Source organism: Hyla sarda, chromosome 1, assembly GCF_029499605.1.
Source record: "Hyla sarda isolate aHylSar1 chromosome 1, aHylSar1.hap1, whole genome shotgun sequence".
Taxonomy (NCBI): domain Eukaryota; kingdom Metazoa; phylum Chordata; class Amphibia; order Anura; family Hylidae; genus Hyla; species Hyla sarda.
This window is the reverse complement of record NC_079189.1, coordinates 420,636,842-420,650,878: the sequence shown is the minus strand read 5'-3', so window position 1 is coordinate 420,650,878 and position 14,037 is coordinate 420,636,842. Positions and strand designations below refer to the sequence as shown.

Sequence of the window (14,037 nt, the reverse complement as noted above, 5' to 3'; positions counted from 1 at the left end):
TTTTTTTTTTGTTTTTTTTAAGTAAGTAGTTATAAAACATGTGTCACAAGGGTATAATATATGCAGTAATATTGTTATTAGAGAAGGCCTTTCAATTTAGAGGGGGTGACAATTTAATGAAATGTCAGAAATGTTCTTTCACAATCTCACCTCCAACTGTTGACGAAGCTTTCCGACTTCCCATCGACAGGATGTATTCTCCTGAGTCACCTTCTCTCGTAAGCTCTTCTCAAACGCTGCCTCTCCAATAGCTTGCGCTAACTGCATATCAAACCTGCATAGATAAACCGTCCAATTACACTGTTTACTTACACAGCTCGGAAATGGGGAGAGCGTTTCAGAAAATGTTACAGTAGGATTAGATGTGCAGCAAGTAAAATAGCAGGTAAAGCAATATCATTAACTCTGCAAGTTACTTTCCAATATGTGTGTGAGGTGACATTTAATGTCTGTCACAATAAAGCATGATAAAATATCCCTGGATGGCAAAATGCTAGAATCATGAATCATACGTTACTGAAGAAAGTGACAAATATCATGGAAATTTGTCATTTTTATTCAAAAGAACAGTACTTACATTTAATCTTACAGAGTCCTCCCTAAAGCACTGTTACCAATATCCAGCAGCTCTGCATTTATCTGTAACAACTTGTGATTTGGAAGAACAACTTTCATACTCAATTTTAAAATGCATAGACTGTTCTGTTCCAGACCGTGGTTACTCTTATCAGTGCTTAAAGGGTACCTCTCAACAAATAAACTTTTGATATATTTTAGATTAATGAATGTTGAATAACTTACCAATAGCATGTTAAAGAAAAATATGCTTCTTTCTATTGTATTTTTCCCGATCAGTCCTGTCAGCAAGCATTTCTGACTCATGCTGGAGTCCTAAACACTCAGAGCTGCCAGCCTGCTTTGTTCACAGCCAAACAGGCTGTGAACAAAGCAGGCTGGCAGCTCTGAGTGTTCTCCTTTGTGAACAAAGCAGACTGGCAGCTCGTAGTGTTTAGGACTCCAGCATGAGTCTGAAATGCTTGCTGCCAGGACTGGTAGGGAGACCCCTAGTGGTCATTTCTTCAAAGTGGAAAATTAAATAGAAAGAAGCATATTTTTTAATAACATGCAATTGTAAAGTTATTCTGCATACATTAATCTATAATATATCAAAAGTTTTTTTGATGAGAGGTACCCTTTAAAATATCCATAAAAAAATGTATACAATAGATAAGTATGCAAAGACATGAGCATTAACTATACAGCATATGTAATGATGAAAAAACTATGCATAGTAGTGTTTCGATAATATATGGTATATGATAATGTAATGTATCTTAAAAAAAATACATTAAAAAAAATGATTTCACTTGGCTGTATCCATTTTCTTTGTTTTAACATGAAGTATTTTTCTATATGTTAATCATTACCATATAGGCAGTTGTTCCAAATCATGTAAGTTATAAATATGGCCATAAAATAGATCACAAGTTAGAGAAGTAAGTACAATGTCTTAACCATGGTTTAATGTATTAAATCATATTAAAGGGGTACTCCACTGGAAATATTTTTTTTTAAATCAACTGGTGCCAGAAAGTTAAATAGATTTGTAAATTACTTATATTAAAAAATCCAGATCCTTCCAGTACTTATCAGCTGCTGTTATGATCCACAGGAAGCTCTTTTCTTTTTGAATTTCCTTTCTGCCTGACCACAGTGCCCTCTGCTGACAACTCTGCCCATTTTAGGAACTGTCCAGAGCAGGATAGGTTTTTCATGGGGATTTACTCCTACTCTGGACAGTTCTGATAAGTACTGGAATGATTAAGAATTTTCAATAGAAGTCACTTACAAATCTGTTTAACTTTCTGGCACCAGTTGATCAAAAAAAGGTATACCCCTTTAATTATTAATGTATTTATTCATTGCTCATGAGGTGATTTTCCAAACAATAACTTCAAAGGGTCTTCTACAGAACAGAGCTGCATGGTCCCTTATTCCTGCTGTACAGGCTCTATCAGGTGGCATAAGTATACAAGTATTATATAGGCAATGGTACATGATGGAGCATGTCATCAGTTATATGTGGCTTTACCTATAAAGGATTAGGCTACACAATGTAGCTGATGTGCAACCGAGATGCTGTGAAAAATAGCTTGAGGCTTTACCATATGATAACATGTTTCTATAACATAGTTATGGCAAAAGCAATTTTTAGAGTAAAAATGCAAAAAAAAAAATTCCAATTTTTTTTCTTCAAAAAACTGCTACATAAATTCTGGTGGGTTATAACAAAATGAAAAATGATGCTGTATTGTTTCTTCATTGATAAGAGCTTAATATACTGTAGATGGAGCACTTCATGTATAGTTAGCACTCACCCATGCATTTTTTTTATTTTGTGTCATTTTGAAATGTTGTTACCAATCTGTCCAAATTTTGGTAATATTGCCATGCTATAAATGTGCTTCACCCTATCTGGACGTTTACTAACATGTTTAATACCTCCTAACATATGTACAGTATTGTACAGGGGTTGTTCAGGATTGGAAAAAAATAGTTGCTTTCCTCCAGAAACATAACAACTCTTGTTCTCAGTCAATGTGTTGTAATGTATCTAAGTTCTAATGACGTAAAGGAGCAAAGTGTGACGACGGGTAGGGCACTGTTTTAGGAAGAAAGCAGCTGTTTCTAATCTTAGATGGCCTATTTGAAGGAGTATTCAAGTTATTTTTTTTCAACCTCTGGAGGCATGATGCCAAGTTTTAATACTGTGTAATTGTCACGATTCGACTTACGGGTTGTGGATCCGCTGTGTCAGCGAGGGATAGGCGTGGACCGTGCTAGTGGACCGGTTCTAAGAGGCTACTGGTATTCACCAGAGCCCGCCGCAAAGCGGGATGGTCTTGCTGCGGCAGTAGCAACCAGGTCGTATCCACTAGCAACGGCTCAACCTCGCTGACTGCTGAGAAGGCGTGGGACAGAAGGACTAGGCAGAGGCAAGGTCAGACGTAGCAGAAGGTCGGGGGCAGGCGGCAAGGTTCGTAGTCAGGATGGATAGCAGAAGTTCAGGTACACAGGCTTTGGACACACTAAACGCTTTCACTGGCACAAGGCAACAAGATCCGGCGAGGGAGTGCAAGGGAGGAGATCAGATATAGCCAGGGAGCAGATGGAAGCCAATTAAGCTAATTGGGCCAGGCACCAATCATTGGTGCACTGGCCCTTTAAGTCTCAGAGAGCTGGCGCGCGCGCGCCCTAGAGAGCGGAGCCGCGCGTGCCAGCACAAGACAGCAGGGGACCGGGACGGGTAAGTGACCTGGGATGCGATTCGCGAGCGGGCGCGTCCCGCTGTGCGAATCGCATCCCCGACGGCCATGACAGTGCAGCGCTCCCGGCCAGCGGGACTGACCGGGGCGCTGCAGGGAGAAAGACGCCGTGAGCGCTCCGGGGAGGAGCGGGGACCCGGAGCGCTAGGCGTAACAGTAATATGCAGTACGTCTATTACCTCTGTGCACTGCTTTGTCCCGTTACCAGGACCCACACCTGGAAGTGCTGTAGTGCAAGTCTTTTTTAGTTTACTGTAGTCTCTGACCTTTCCCAGCATTCCATGAGGCCAGAGACATAAGTCACATGGTCTCCAGGGGCGTGCGGCTATGCACCCCATTGGTGGGTGGTTTGATAGAGTGAAAGGGATTTAGTGTAATGTTATAAACCCTCCCATGGAAGCATAGCCTTGTCCCCTGGAGATCATTTGACTTATCCCATATTTTCTTTGCATGGAATGCAAGACAACAGTCAATACAAAGACTTGCACTACAGCGCTTCCAGATGTAGGTCCCATGCATGAAAATCCAAAAAAGTGGTACTGTAGTTAAAAATATTAACACAAGAGTACATGGCAATTTATATTATACTATGAGGGAGGAGCTGAGTCTTATCACATGCAAAGAGTTGACATTTTCCGTACAGGCATAAAATTCCTACAAAATTACCGGATCTTTATTTTAAGTATGGTGTAAAGAGATTGTCAGTATTTTCACCCCAGGAATGTGCACTCCTTATGCTTCATCATCTAAGAACTTTCACTGCAATTAAAGAATTGTATCCTGATTGATGAAAGAAATGAAGGAACAGGAAGTCGCAGACATCCAAGTAAATGTAAAGTGACCACTTATTGAGTAGAGAGACCGATTCTCCTCGGCTCTGCAGCGCTCTCATATTGATGGTTTGAGTGCTGCTTTTTCTTCCCTATTGTTTCAGGATCAAGAAATTCTTTCAGATAATGCTTGAAATGGAAGGTCATGAAATACAATATCTAGCACTGACAAAGCCAAATTCAGTTTACTTCAAATATCACAAAGTCTGCTGTCAGTCTTTTAATTTAATTGACCAAAGAACATGATGTACAGTTACGATCTTGTGGAACAGCAGCTTTACAGTTACATCATGATGATCTTTGGGCTCAGAAGCTGTGCTACAGCTAGGAAATGAGATGTGGTGTCCCGGTACAGAGAGTCCCTCAAGTCCACAGGGCTCTCCTGCAGGGTCCCCCTAAGTCATGATATGGTATTGTCTTGTATATTAAGTATGTACATCTATGATATGTATTGTACAGTGAATGTAAGTAATATATGAAGGTTGTTAGGATGTTTACCGTGTATAGGACCTTCATAAGGTCATGTGATATGTCATGTGCTATGTGATCACATGATATACCCAGAGTTCCAGAGGCAGAGGTAACCACAGGCAACCAGCTACCAACGGACTTTAGTCCAGACCCCTGATATATAAAGGGCTGTAGTCTCCACATGCACTCTCTTATCTCTTGGTTCCTGCTCTTACTACCTGGACCCAAAAGCAAGCACAAGTCCTGTACAAGTCAAGTCCAGCATATCTAGGCCAAAGCCTATAAACCTGCAGCCACATCAAATCTGTGAGTACAAGTCAAGTCTCTTCTGTCCCTACCAAAGTCATAACAGTAGTACAGTGGCCTGCATCATTATTATAGCAACTACAAGTCTAAGCAAGCCTGAGAGGTTCCCTGTGTCCCGGTCACCTCTGTGGAAGTTGGCTATTTGTAAAGACTGTTAATAATTATACAACCACATCCTGGCGTCACGAACACTAGGGGTTAATAACATCTTGCCCCAGGGTTTAATACCATCTGGCCCCGCTACCTACACCGCTACACCATGTGGTCCTGCCATAACACTGGTGGCACACCACAGAGATAACTCTGATCTCTGCCATTTAACCCCTTTGATACTGTTTAGCATGGCATTTCAATGTAAATAATGGGTTGCCAAAGGGAGATGGATCACAAATGCAACCATAGGACACCACTGTAATAACTGTGTGCCTAGTAGCATACCAAATTTTTTTTATCAGCAATCAGAAGATGGTACAGTGGTCCCTCAACATATGATATTAATTGGTTCCAGAAGAACCATCATATGTTGAAACCATCATATGTCGAGTACATATGTCTATGTAAAAATGGTAATTGGTTCTGGGGCCTCGGAACCATTGTATGTTGAATACATATCTCTATGGGAAACTGCTAATTGGTTCTGGGATGACCATTGTATGTGGAGTGTATGGGGAGTGTTTAACAAACCAGGGTGCCTCCAGCTGTTGCACAACTACAACTCCCAGCATGCATGTACAGCCATTGACTGTCTGGGCATGCTGGGAGTTATAGTTTTGCAACAGTTGGAGGCACACTGATAGGGAAACATTGATGTATGGGGTGTATAGTGTGTATATGTATTGTATGTGATGTGTGACATCGCATACAGTACTGTACAGTTCTTTAAATACCTTCAGGGGGGACAGAATGTCCTCCATTACGATCCTGCCGACTACAGCTCTATAGGAAAGGAAGGGGAGGGCAGCCAGCAGCTCATTGGATGCCTGCAGCAAGATGTTGCAGGCTATTGGCTATGGCTGCACTTGGGGGGCGGGGCTTATACAGAGCTCACAGTGTAAGTCTGCGTGAGATAGCAGGACAGCATGTGAGTAACAGGAGGCAGAACGGGGCACACGGGGCAAATTAAACAACTATCTGTCAGTTGCTGAAGTTGTCAGCGCTGTCAGATAGCTGTTTGTACGATAGCCCGACACACAGTAGCATCGTATGTCGATGCTGCCTTCAACATACGATGGGCTCTGAGAGGCCATCGTATGTTGAAATGATCATATGTCGGGGACATTGTAAGTCGGGGGGTCACTGTATTGTGGTTAATTGTGCACTCCTGACTTTTACAGAAGTCTCTGCTCCAGTACATACTATCAGTGACGACCTAAGCATAGGTTGCCACTGAAAACTATGTACAGGAGCAGAGACTCCTGTTAAATGAGCAGCAAGAAATTGTCTACCTCACAGCTCAGGTAACACTAACTTATGCCGCCAGCCCGGTGAATGTTAACAAATCAGCCATTAAATCTGAATAAAAAAACAACAACCAATTCAAGCACTTGAAATTTTAGGTGGTTTGCTCATCTCTACTGTTGTGACATCATAAATGTGTTTTCTTAAAGGTAAGTTGTGTGACATCACAAGTATATTAAGAAAATGACAAATGTGTTTTCAATAGATAACATGCTGCAACATCACACATGTGCATCACGTAAGAAATCTGCTGTAACATAACCAGTTTTAGTCAAGTGTGCCTGTAATATCATAAGTATATTTTGGTCAGGTAAGCTACTGCTACATCATAACTGTTTTTGTCAGGCAAAATGATATAGCATCACAAGAAGATGTCATGCAACATGCTGTGACATCAAAAAAATATATAACTCATGTAAGGCCTCGTTCACACTACCGTTTAGCTCCCTTAGGTGGAACTTCATCGGCAGTTCCGTCAAGTTAAGCAAAGAAAAAATGGTGCAAGAACTATTTTTTTACAGCTAAATTCCTATCAAATTACCGGATCACCGATGGGGCCCATGCAAGTGAATGGGAGCCTTCAGGACCCGACAGTAGCCGTTTACATTCTACCCATTTCAGTGTCCGATCGGTTAATGAAAAGAAAAAAAAAAGACGATCGGACCCTAAATGGGTGCAAACAGCAATGTGAACTTAGCCTAAGCTGCTGTGACATCATATCTGGGTGAAGTCAGGTAACCAACTGTGACATCACAACATCACAAATGCTATAGCATTACAAGAGAATTTCACATAACATGCTTTGACATCGCATCTGGAAGAAACTACTGTGATATCGTAAGAGTATTTCAGTCAAGTTTGCGACTGTGCCATTGCAATTTTTTTTTCAATTAGGCTTCTGTGACACTGCAAGTGTGTTTCAGTAAGGTAAGCTGCTGTGACATCACAAGTGACTATCTGTAATGTAAGCTGCTGTGGTATCACAAGTGACTATCTGTAATGTAAGCTGCTGTGGTATCACAAGTGACTATCTGTAATGTAAGCTGCTGTGGTATCACAAGTGACTATCTGTAATGTAAGCTGCTGTGGTATCACAAGTGACTATCTGTAATGTAAGCTGCTGTGGTATCACAAGTGACTATCTGTAATGTAAGCTGCTGTGGTATCACAAGTGACTATCTGTAATGTAAGCTGCTGTGACATCACAAGTGACTATCTGTAATGTAAGCTGCTGTGACATCACAAGTGACTATCTGTAATGTAAGCTGCTGTGGTATCACAAGTGACTATCTGTAATGTAAGCTGCTGTGGTATCACAAGTGACTATCTGTAATGTAAGCTGCTGTGGTATCACAAGTGACTATCTGTAATGTAAGCTACTGTGACATCACAAGTGACTATCTGTAATGTAAGCTGCTGTGGTATCACAAGTGACTATCTGTAATATAAGCTGCTGTGGTATCACAAGTGACTATCTGTAATGTAAGCTGCTGTGGTATCACAAGTGACTATCTGTAATGTAAGCTGCTGTGGTATCACAAGTGACTATCTGTAATGTAAGCTGCTGTGGTATCACAAGTGACTATCTGTAATGTAAGCTGCTGTGACATCACAAGTGACTATCTGTAATGTAAGCTGCTGTGACATCACAATTGACTATCTGGAATGTAAGCTGCTGTGACATCACAATTGACTATCTGGAATGTAAGCTGCTGTGACATCACAAGTGACTATCTGTAATGTAAGCTGCTGTGACATCACAAGTGACCATCTGTAATGTAAGCTGCTGTGGTATCACAAGTGACTATCTGTAATGTAAGCTGCTGTGGTATCACAAGTGACTATCTGGAATGTAAGCTGCTGTGACATCACAAGTGACTGTTACGCCGAGCGCTCCGGGTCCCCGCTCCTCCCCGGAGCGCTCGCTACACTCTCCTCACTGCAGCGCTCCGGTCAGATCCACTGACCCGGGGCGCTGCGATACCGCCTCCAGCCGGGATGCGATTCGTGATGCGGGTAGCGCCCGCTCGCGATGCGCACCCCGGCTCCCGTACCTGACTCGCTCTCCGTCGGTCCTGTCCCGGCGCGCGCGGCCCCGCTCCTTAGGGCGCGCGCGCGCCGGGTCTTTGCGATTTAAAGGGCCACTGCGCCGCTGATTGGCGCAGTGGTTCCAATTAGTCTGATCACCTGTGCACTTCCCTATATCACCTCACTTCCCCTGCACTTCCTTGCCGGATCTTGTTGCCATCGTGCCAGTGAAAGCGTTTCCTTGTGTGTTCCTAGCCTGTGTTCCAGACCTCCTGCCGTTGCCCCTGACTACGATCCTTGCTGCCTGCCCCGACCTTCTGCTACGTCCGACCTTGCTTCTGTCTACTCCCTTGTACCGCGCCTATCTTCAGCAGCCAGAGAGGTGAGCCGTTGCTAGTGGATACGACCTGGTCACTACCGCCGCAGCAAGACCATCCCGCTTTGCGGCGGGCTCTGGTGAAAACCAGTAGTGACTTAGAACCGATCCACTAGCACGGTCCACGCCAATCCCTCTCCGGCACAGAGGATCCACTACCTGCCAGCCGGCATCGTGACAGTAGATCCGGCCATGGATCCCGCTGAAGTTCCTCTGCCAGTTGTCGCTGACCTCACCACGGTGGTCGCCCAGCAGTCACAACAGATAGCGCAACAAGGCCAACAGCTGTCTCAACTGACCGTTATGCTACAGCAGTTACTACCACAGCTTCAGCAATCATCTCCTCCGCCAGCTCCTGCACCTCCTCCGCAGCGAGTGGCCGCTTCTGGTCTACGCCTATCCTTGCCGGATAAATTTGATGGGGACTCTAAGTTTTGCCGTGGCTTTCTTTCCCAATGTTCCCTGCACTTGGAGATGATGTCGGACCAGTTTCCCACTGAAAGGTCTAAGGTGGCTTTCGTAGTCAGCCTTCTGTCTGGAAAAGCCCTGTCTTGGGCCACACCGCTCTGGGACCGCAATGACCCCGTCACTGCCTCTGTACACTCCTTCTTCTCGGAAATCCGAAGTGTCTTTGAGGAACCTGCCCGAGCCTCTTCTGCTGAGACTGCCCTGTTGAACCTGGTCCAGGGTAATTCTTCCGTTGGCGAGTATGCCGTACAATTCCGTACTCTTGCTTCAGAATTATCCTGGAATAATGAGGCCCTCTGCGCGACCTTTAAAAAAGGCCTATCCAGCAACATTAAAGATGTTCTGGCCGCACGAGAAATCCCTGCTAATCTACATGAACTCATTCACCTAGCCACTCGCATTGACATGCGTTTTTCCGAAAGGCGTCAGGAGCTCCGCCAGGATATGGACTCTGTTCGCACGAGGCGTTTCTTCTCCTCGGCTCCTCTCTCCTCTGGTCCCCTGCAATCCGTTCCTGTGCCTCCCGCCGTGGAGGCTATGCAGGTCGACCGGTCTCGCCTGACACCTCAAGAGAGGACACGACGCCGCATGGAGAATCTCTGCCTGTACTGTGCTAGTACCGAACACTTCCTGAGGGATTGTCCTATCCGTCCTCCCCGCCTGGAAAGACGTACGCTGACTCCGCACAAAGGTGAGACAGTCCTTGATGTCTACTCTGCTTCTCCACGTCTTACTGTGCCTGTGCGGATGTCTGCCTCTGCCTTCTCCTTCTCTACTATGGCCTTCTTGGACTCTGGATCTGCAGGAAATTTTATTTTGGCCTCTCTCGTCGACAGGTTCAACATCCCAGTGACCAGTCTCGCCAGACCCCTCTACATCAATTGTGTAAACAATGAAAGATTGGACTGTACCATACGTTTCCGCACGGAGCCCCTTCTAATGTGCATCGGATCTCATCACGAGAGGATTGAACTTTTGGTCCTCCCCAATTGCACTTCTGAAATTCTCCTTGGACTTCCCTGGCTTCAACTTCATTCCCCAACCCTGGATTGGTCCACTGGGGAGATCAAGAGTTGGGGGCCCTCTTGTTCCAAGGACTGTCTAAAACCGGTTCCCAGTAACCCTTGCCGTGACTCTGTGGTTCCTCCAGTAACCGGTCTCCCTAAGGCCTATATGGACTTTGCGGATGTTTTTTGCAAAAAACAAGCTGAGACTCTACCTCCTCACAGGCCTTATGATTGTCCTATCGACCTCCTCCCGGGCACTACTCCACCCCGGGGCAGAATTTATCCTCTGTCCGCCCCAGAGACTCTTGCCATGTCTGAATACGTCCAGGAAAATTTAAAAAAGGGCTTTATCCGTAAATCCTCCTCTCCTGCCGGAGCCGGATTTTTCTTTGTGTCCAAAAAAGATGGCTCCCTACGTCCTTGCATTGACTACCGCGGTCTTAATAAAATCACGGTTAAGAACCGCTACCCCCTACCCCTCATCTCTGAACTCTTTGATCGCCTCCAAGGTGCCCACATCTTTACCAAACTGGACTTAAGAGGTGCTTATAATCTCATCCGCATCAGAGAGGGGGATGAATGGAAAACGGCATTTAACACCAGAGATGGACACTTTGAGTATCTGGTCATGCCCTTTGGCCTGTGCAACGCCCCTGCCGTCTTCCAAGACTTTGTTAATGAAATTTTTCGTGATCTTTTATACTCCTGTGTTGTTGTATATCTGGACGATATCCTGATTTTTTCTGCCAATCTAGAAGAACACCGCCAGCATGTCCGTATGGTTCTTCAGAGACTTCGTGACAATCAACTCTATGCCAAAATTGAGAAATGTCTGTTTGAATGCCAATCTCTTCCTTTCCTAGGATACTTGGTCTCTGGCCAGGGACTACAAATGGATCCAGACAAACTCTCTGCCGTCTTAGATTGGCCACGCCCCTCCGGACTCCGTGCTATCCAACGCTTTTTGGGGTTCGCCAATTATTACAGGCAATTTATTCCACATTTTTCTACCGTTGTGGCTCCTATCGTGGCTTTAACCAAAAAAAATGCCGATCCCAAGTCTTGGCCTCCTCAAGCGGAAGACGCCTTTAAACGGCTCAAGTCTGCCTTTTCTTCGGCTCCCGTGCTCTCCAGACCTGACCCTTCCAAACCCTTCCTATTGGAGGTTGATGCCTCCTCAGTGGGAGCTGGAGCTGTTCTTCTACAAAAAAATTCTTCCGGGCATGCTGTCACTTGTGGTTTTTTTTCTAGGACCTTCTCTCCGGCGGAGAGGAACTACTCCATCGGGGATCGAGAGCTTCTAGCCATCAAATTAGCACTTGAGGAATGGAGGCATCTGCTGGAGGGATCAAGATTTCCAGTTATTATTTACACCGATCACAAGAACCTCTCCTACCTCCAGTCTGCCCAACGGCTGAATCCTCGCCAGGCCCGGTGGTCTCTGTTCTTTGCCCGATTTAATTTTGAAATTCACTTTCGGCCTGCCGATAAGAACATTAGGGCCGATGCTCTCTCTCGTTCCTCGGATGCTTCGGAAGTTGAACTCTCTCCGCAACACATCATTCCTCCTGACTGCCTGATTTCCACTTCTCCAGCCTCCATCAGGCAAACTCCTCCAGGAAAGACCTTTGTTTCTCCACGCCAACGCCTCGGAATCCTCAAATGGGGTCACTCCTCCCATCTCGCAGGTCATGTGGGCATCAAGAAATCTGTGCAACTCATCTCTCGCTTCTATTGGTGGCCGACTCTGGAGACGGATGTTGTGGACTTTGTGCGAGCCTGCACTATCTGTGCCCGGGATAAGACTCCTCGCCAGAAGCCCGCTGGTTTTCTTCATCCCCTGCCTGTCCCCGAACAGCCTTGGTCTCTGATTGGTATGGATTTTATTACTGATTTACCCCCTTCCCGTGGCAACACTGTTATTTGGGTGGTCGTTGATCGATTCTCCAAAATGGCACATTTCATCCCTCTTCCTGGTCTTCCTTCAGCGCCTCAGTTGGCTAAACAATTTTTTGTACACATTTTTCGTCTTCACGGGTTGCCTACGCAGATCGTCTCGGATAGAGGCGTCCAATTCGTGTCTAAATTCTGGAGGGCTCTCTGTAAACAACTCAAGATTAAATTAAATTTTTCTTCTGCATATCATCCTCAATCCAATGGAAAAGTAGAAAGAATTAACCAGGTCTTGGGTGATTATTTACGACATTTTGTTTCCTCCCGCCAGGATGACTGGGCAGATCTCCTTCCATGGGCCGAATTCTCGTATAACTTCAGAGTCTCTGAATCTTCCTCCAAATCCCCATTTTTCGTGGTGTACGGCCGTCACCCTCTTCCCCCCCTCCCTACCCCCTTGCCCTCTGGTCTGCCCGCTGTGGATGAAATTTCTCGTGACCTTTCCATCATATGGAGAGAGACCCAAAATTCTCTCTTACAGGCTTCATCACGCATGAAGAAGTTCGCGGATAAGAAAAGAAGAGCTCCTCCCATTTTTTCCCCTGGAGACAAGGTATGGCTCTCCGCTAAATATGTCCGCTTCCGTGTCCCTAGCTACAAGTTGGGACCACGCTATCTTGGTCCTTTCAAAATTTTGTGCCAGATTAATCCTGTCTCTTACAAACTTCTTCTTCCTCCTTCTCTTCGTATTCCTAATGCCTTTCACGTTTCTCTTCTTAAACCACTCATCATCAACCGTTTCTCTCCCAAATCTGTTCCTCCCACTCCTGTTTCCGGCTCCTCGGACATCTTCTCCGTCAAAGAGATTCTGGCATCCAAAAAGGTCAGAGGGAAAACCTTTTTTTTAGTGGATTGGGAGGGTTGTGGTCCAGAAGAGAGATCCTGGGAACCTGAGGACAATATCCTAGACAAAAGTCTGCTCCTCAGGTTCTCAGGCTCTAAGAAGAGGGGGAGACCCAAGGGGGGGGGGTACTGTTACGCCGAGCGCTCCGGGTCCCCGCTCCTCCCCGGAGCGCTCGCTACACTCTCCTCACTGCAGCGCTCCGGTCAGATCCACTGACCCGGGGCGCTGCGATACCGCCTCCAGCCGGGATGCGATTCGCGATGCGGGTAGCGCCCGCTCGCGATGCGCACCCCGGCTCCCGTACCTGACTCGCTCTCCATCGGTCCTGTCCCGGCGCGCGCGGCCCCGCTCCTTAGGGCGCGCGCGCGCCGGGTCTTTGCGATTTAAAGGGCCACTGCGCCGCTGATTGGCGCAGTGGTTCCAATTAGTCTGATCACCTGTGCACTTCCCTATATCACCTCACTTCCCCTGCACTTCCTTGCCGGATCTTGTTGCCATCGTGCCAGTGAAAGCGTTTCCTTGTGTGTTCCTAGCCTGTGTTCCAGACCTCCTGCCGTTGCCCCTGACTACGATCCTTGCTGCCTGCCCCGACCTTCTGCTACGTCCGACCTTGCTTCTGTCTACTCCCTTGTACCGCGCCTATCTTCAGCAGCCAGAGAGGTGAGCCGTTGCTAGTGGATACGACCTGGTCACTACCGCCGCAGCAAGACCATCCCGCTTTGCGGCGGGCTCTGGTGAAAACCAGTAGTGACTTAGAACCGATCCACTAGCACGGTCCACGCCAATCCCTCTCCGGCACAGAGGATCCACTACCTGCCAGCCGGCATCGTGACAGTGACTATCTGTAATGTAAGCTGCTGTGACATCACAAGTGACCATCTGTAATGTAAGCTGCTGTGGTATCACAAGTGACTATCTGTAATGTAAGCTGCTGTGGTATCACAAGTGACTATCTGTAATGTAAGCTGCT

The 14,037-nt window shown here is 46.0% G+C and overlaps 1 protein-coding gene across 1 annotated transcript in view; it reads right to left on the bottom strand.

Annotated features, from left to right (window-relative positions):
- Positions 1 to 14,037, bottom strand: part of MYO18B (myosin XVIIIB) — a 602,318-nt gene that overhangs the window by 263,018 nt on the left and 325,263 nt on the right. The window contains exon 32 of the mRNA XM_056518071.1: positions 151 to 274. Coding sequence (XP_056374046.1) covers positions 151 to 274 — 124 coding nt within the window. The remainder of the gene's footprint in view (positions 1 to 150; positions 275 to 14,037) is intronic.